The sequence below is a fragment of the Conger conger genome, chromosome 18 (assembly GCF_963514075.1).
Source record: "Conger conger chromosome 18, fConCon1.1, whole genome shotgun sequence".
NCBI lineage: Eukaryota > Metazoa > Chordata > Actinopteri > Anguilliformes > Congridae > Conger > Conger conger.
The window spans coordinates 15,903,028-15,909,027 of NC_083777.1; the positions used below are offsets into that span (position 1 = coordinate 15,903,028).

Genomic DNA, 6,000 nt, shown 5'->3' on the forward strand with positions numbered 1-6,000 from the left:
TTCACTGGAGAACATTACTCAGCGTCAAACATCTTACATACATATATTCGGTTTTGGTTCCCTCGTGTTTTGGCATCCATTCCATAGGCTGAATCATAAGTGTTGGCATTTATAACATGTATGCATGTTGAGGAATATTCTGAAGGCATAGGCATTACAGATGCCAGGTACCTGTGCCTGGGGAACAGGCTGTGTGTTGTGATGCTACTGGGAGAAGATAAGACTCTCTGCCAACTAGCTGCCGCTGTACCGCTAATCATTTAACACCTGTTTACAGTACTTTTGAAGATAGAATTTTCAGGCAATTTAAATTAAATTAAAGCAATTAAGGCATATCAGGCCTATTTTCCCTTTGAGTTTGAAATGGCCAATTAATTGCCTTCAAGCCTACTGGGACCTCCTCTGTCAATTTAGGTAGGAGAGTTGCGGGCTTGTATTCTCCGCAGAAATACTGGATGTTTCCTCCACCTCGAAGCCCACAGATACTGAGTGAGAACAGGGCACTTATCACATGCTGCACTCGTGCAGGTAGAGGGGGTTGCTACTGTGAGATAAATCACCAACATCCCTCCCCTGCCAAGCAGCTCCACTGCAGATTATTCTCCACCCAGCAAGGCTGGTGCACACAGATGTTTTTTTTGGTTGTTTGTTTAGTTTTGTTGTGCATCAAAGAGCACTGTTTTACTAAGGATAATGAGGAGTAAGCCACAGCACACATTTAACATGTCTGTGAGGATGCTCACAATTGACTTTAAATGGAAGTTCAATTGGCAAGTAAGTTTAAAGGCACATATAAAGTCATAGTATTTAATAATACTGCGCCCAAACAAACCCTTTCCCATAGGACAACTGTGTGGTTTTTAAATCCCAAAGTGCAACGCTGCCAGCACATTATAGCAGCAAACAGAAATGGAGTATTATAAGAGCTGTATCCAGGAGACAATTGCCTTGGTTACAGTGACACTCCTGATGGCATTGATTCTCATCATTTTCTGAAGTTGCCAGAGTGCATACACTCGGCCGTTTGTGTGTGTGTGTGTGTGTGTGTGTGTGTGTACTGGGGAGGGAGGGCTTGGTTGAAGCATTTTGCTAACAGGCACATTGCTGATTGACAGGTGGGTGTTCATGATGACATAACCCCTGTGCCAGGAGCAGGGATCCTGGCGAATCGGCATGAAGATTTGTCCCTGGAATGTGTGTGTCAGAGCACCTCGCTTGTGACTGATGTGATGTGACATGCTGATGCTTTGGTTCCCGAAGAGCATAAGGCCGGAACATAAATCCAACTTGATCAGAGCAGGCATCTTTTGCAAAAGGCAACCATTCTCTGTTTCTGATTCTAAAGGACTCACTAAAGACAGTGTGTGTGAGAGTGAGTGAGAGCAAGAGAGAGAGAGAGAGAGAGAGGTAATGCACACAGCTGGCAGTAGTGCAGTGGCTGATAGTCACAGAGAGGGGGGGGTGTGAGAATGCTGACTCACCGCTAAGCTGCTCCATGAAGCAGACGTTGCCGTGTGCGTTGAAGGCCAGGGTGTCGGGCGTGATGCAGAGCATGTGGAACAGGGGGGAGTGGGCTATGCTCTGCAGAGCCAGGACACACTCCACACACACAGCCCACACCTCCAGCTCAGACAGACAGCTGTCCCGCAGCGAGAGGATGTCTGCCAGGGAGACGTTCTCCTGTCGTCACACATGCACACATACAAACCCATACAAACACGTGCACACGCGCACATACACACACACACATGTGCATACACACACACATACAAACCCATCCGCATGCGCGCATACACACACATACAAACACGTGCACACACGCACATATACACACACACTCACACAAACCCATCCACACGCACACAAACACACACACAAACACATGCACCAACACATAGTCACACACACACACACACACACACACACACACACACACATACATGCATTAACATTTAACATTTCTAGAACTTTTCCATTTATATATCATGTACACATCACAACATTAACACTGAAGCAGCTGACCATTCATTTAAGTGAATGATAGAATGCATTAGTATAATTCTACGTATCCCTACTGATCTGTACTTCTGCACGAGTGTGCAAAGCTCTCGGGTGACACTATCATGGAAAAGTTTATTATGTGTGTGGAAGGAGCTACATAAGCGCTTGCGTATGTACGTGAGGATCTTGGTATTTCCTTTGTGGATAAATGAAAAAGGAGGCTTTTTGCGCGGTAGCAGCGTTTAGCTGACATTTGATGGCAGAGACGATCACAGATGTGGCTTTGTTCCGGCTGCATCAGCAGAGAAGAATCCAGCTCACATGCCAACATTCCCCCTCCCCACAGACCTCCCCCACTAAACATATTCAACCCATCATTACCAAAAAAACCGACAAAACACAAAAACTTTCCTCCTTCGTTTACCTGGTCTCAATGCGACTGTTCCTTTTTCAGCATGACTTTTCAGTTTTGTAAAGCAAGCCTTGGTAGAGCTGAATGTATTGAGTGAGATGACCCAAATTCCTATTTCTGGACTGTCTGGTCACACCCATTACAATCTCAGACAAAATAAAATCAACATGGTTCATTCAACTACTTAACTAGTATATTTACCTGCAGTGACTACCTCTCCCAGCGACCTAAAAGCCAGTCGTCAGGTCCGATGTGAGTGACATCATCAGCGCTAACTTGCCTGGGTACTAGCAGCATATCTCATTTCATCCCGTGCTAATGGACTAGCTGGTTATTTTGTAGTCTACAATTCAGCCATTTGCATTAGCGGGGCTTCAGTGGCACACTACGGGATTGGGTGCTGTGCTAATTAGCTGCTGAATCATTCAATTTGCAATAGCTACCAAGCTCTGACACGCCCCAATTTATTATCGCTATGTGTTTGTGCTAGTTGGGACAACTGGGCGTCTTGACTGCAGACATAAGCCATGGTGAGTGACTGAGTGAGGGTGAGAGCAAATGAGAGCAAGCAAGCCTTGTCATTTGCATGTGCACCTGTTTGCCATGCCAATTGGCACTGGAAGCACTTTGGACAAAAGTGTTTGGCAAATAAGAAATGAAAGTAAAATGTGAGTGAGTGGGGACATGGCTGTTTGTAAGGCTGCTTCCTGCTTTGATTAACAGCAGTTCAGGGCCTTTAACAGGAAGGCCCTTCATGGCCCAACAGAAGGCTTTTGTGCCCTGCTGGGTGACATCTTTATCTCCGCCTGGTGAAGCTCTGAGGCTGGGACACAGCCGGGCACTGTTCTCCCACTGCCAGCACAACACTGGACCCTCCATCTGTGATGGTGCTACGAGCCCTTCTGTCACTTCCTGTTCGCTGCGCTGGCTTCAGAGAGCATCCGAGCCGTCAGGTACACATACCGCACACTGCTCTGGTGCCAGTCTCTGAACCCTGCTCTGATTCTGCCAGTCTCCAGATCAGAGACACTCCTGAACCCTGCTCTGATTCTGCCAGTCTCCAGATCAGAGACACTACAGAACCCTGCTCTGATTCTGCCAGTCTCCAGATCAGATTCACTCCCAGACCGAAACCCTGCTCTGATTCTTCCTGTCTCCAGATCAGAGAAACTCCTGAACCCTGCTCTGAAACTGCCAGTCTCCAGATCAGATACACTCCCAGACCGAAACCCTGCTCTGATTCTGCCAGTCTCCAGATCAGAGACACTCCTGAACCCTGCTCTGATTCTGCCAGTCTCCAGATCAGAGACACTCCTGAACCCTGCTCTGATTCTGCCAGTCTCCAGCTCAGATACATGCACAGACCTCAACATTTCCACTTTAAAGCCACTTTAAGCAGCTGCACAGGCCCATAAATAGACTGGCATAGTCCCGAGAGAATGCAACAGAAAAGTGGAGTTTCTCTCTCCTCTCTCTCACTTTCTCCCCTTTCCACCTACATATTTCTTCTTTTCACTCCACAGGGTCGAGTGACTGATTCTTCCTGAAAACTACAGACTGAGTGTGAGGTGCAGAGAAAGGGAGTGAGTGAGTGAGTGTTCGAGTGAATCAGGAAGAGAATGAATAAATGTGAGGATGAGGGAGTCAATTATAACGTAAGTGAGCCAGTGATTGAGCTATTGGAAGAGTGAGCGAGGTTGTGAACAATTCAGTGAGTGAGTCAGTGATTGAGTTAGTGAGTGAGTCAGTGATTGAGTTAGTGAGTGAGTCAGTGATTGAGTTGATTGAGTGAGTCAGACTGCCATACAATGATGGAAGGTAAAATATATTTGAAACTGTACAGCCTTGTCAAGTTATATTTGTATAACCTCACAGAATATTGTGCTATGACAATAATCCAATATTTATCCAAAGAAATCTACTGTCCACAGAACTAAATCCAGCTGGAAATCAAAACAGTGTACCTGGAAGCAGGGATAATGATTCACATTCACATTCTTGCTCACAGCATTTCATCATCCAATTACATGTTACATGCCACACTCTAGTGCTTTTAAATGACGTTCCAATTTGTGAGGGGTACTAGCAAAATGTAATGGACAGGAATTAATCTTTGAGCTGGTCAATAGGACGCTGTGCAGGAGACTGATGCCTGTTGACTCAGACGGGCCAGGAACATACATCCATATTCATCCAAGTGATGCCAAACAACCAATCAACACTGATGTCACCTTCCAAACAACCAATCAACACTGATGCCATTTTTCAAACGACCAATCAACACAGCTACCACTTTTCACCCAACAATTCTTTCAGATGGGAGGAGTTTCAAGCTGTACTTCACAGTTGATTTTGCCTGGTTTAATCCCGGCCATTTAGATTCACATCACATTACAATGTGCGTCCTTCATAAATGTGTAATTATCCAGTCTATGGCCAGGGTCAAATTTGAGCAGAAATGTCACAGTAATGTGTGGCAGACACATTTAATCCTGTTAATGCTGACTGGGAAAGAGTTACAGTGGAAAAAATGTTCAGAGGAATTCAGTATTTAGTTAGTAATGTAATTTCTGCATTGACATGACTTATTTGTCTTCTTCAATTCATCATATTCAGGTCATCAATGCCCAAAGGCATTACAGTGGTTAGGGGACAGGAAGAGGAGACCAGAGTACATATCAGTGCATAACATTGAAACCCCACACAGCTGGGCCATGTCAAAGAAACAGTCCTGCTCACAGTAAGGTAAAGAGATGATAGCGATAGGCTGTATCATGCATTCATTGGTTCATAACTATATGTGCGCAACAGTCCACAACACATTTATTGTTTTGTATGTATTTTATGAACATGCATTCATTTTACCATATCAGGCATTATGGACATTATGAAAAACAAAAACAACAATAATAATACTAATAAAATACTAGTAAAAATACTATAATAATAATGTGATATATTTAATAGTATTACTTATGGGGAACAGACACATAAGTAGTTAAAGTCTCACCTCATCTTCTAACAGTGCAGGGAGAGGCTCAAATTCATATAACTCGTCCTCTTCCTCCTCTTCTTCCTCATAATAGGCGGACACGGCAGTTTCAGAAGTCCCCATTGTATGTAGATAAATTGCATTAAATCACACTAGATAATCTTCCTTTAAAACTGCCATGACGCAGAGTCAACGTTTCCACAAGACAAAAGAGCTACTTCACTACTGACGTTTTCCTAGCAACGCGGTATTGAGTCGGGACAGATTGTATGCCTGAGCGGAAGAGCCGAACACCAACAGAGAATACTTTTTCAAACATTCTATGTCGGACCAGCATTCTGCGGCATTCCAGGAGACATAAGCAGCACTGCAGTAGCCTACTCCTCGCGCAGAACACACACCCGTTTTGCTTTCATACCAATAAAATCGGCTACGGGAGTCTTTTTAAACGCAAATAACAGAAGGCAACCTAAGTTTCCTAACTATATGCTGTCATGGCAACGACCGCCGCACCTACACATAAACAGTAGACATGATATCGAACTAGGTTGCTGTCACCAACCCCTCCGCATAGCGAGGCTACAGCCCCCGTCGA

At 44.7% G+C, this 6,000-nt stretch overlaps 1 protein-coding gene across 1 annotated transcript in view; it reads right to left on the reverse strand.

Moving 5' to 3' along the window:
• Positions 1 to 5,695, reverse strand: part of LOC133118611 (kinase non-catalytic C-lobe domain-containing protein 1) — a 39,718-nt gene extending 34,023 nt beyond the window's left edge. The window contains exons 1-2 of the mRNA XM_061228724.1: positions 5,424 to 5,695; positions 1,482 to 1,680 (exon numbers count right to left, since the gene is read on the reverse strand). Of these exons, the coding sequence (XP_061084708.1) occupies positions 1,482 to 1,680; positions 5,424 to 5,528 (304 nt within the window). The 5' untranslated portion in view covers positions 5,529 to 5,695. The remainder of the gene's footprint in view (positions 1 to 1,481; positions 1,681 to 5,423) is intronic.
• Positions 5,696 to 6,000: the final 305 nt, after the last annotated feature.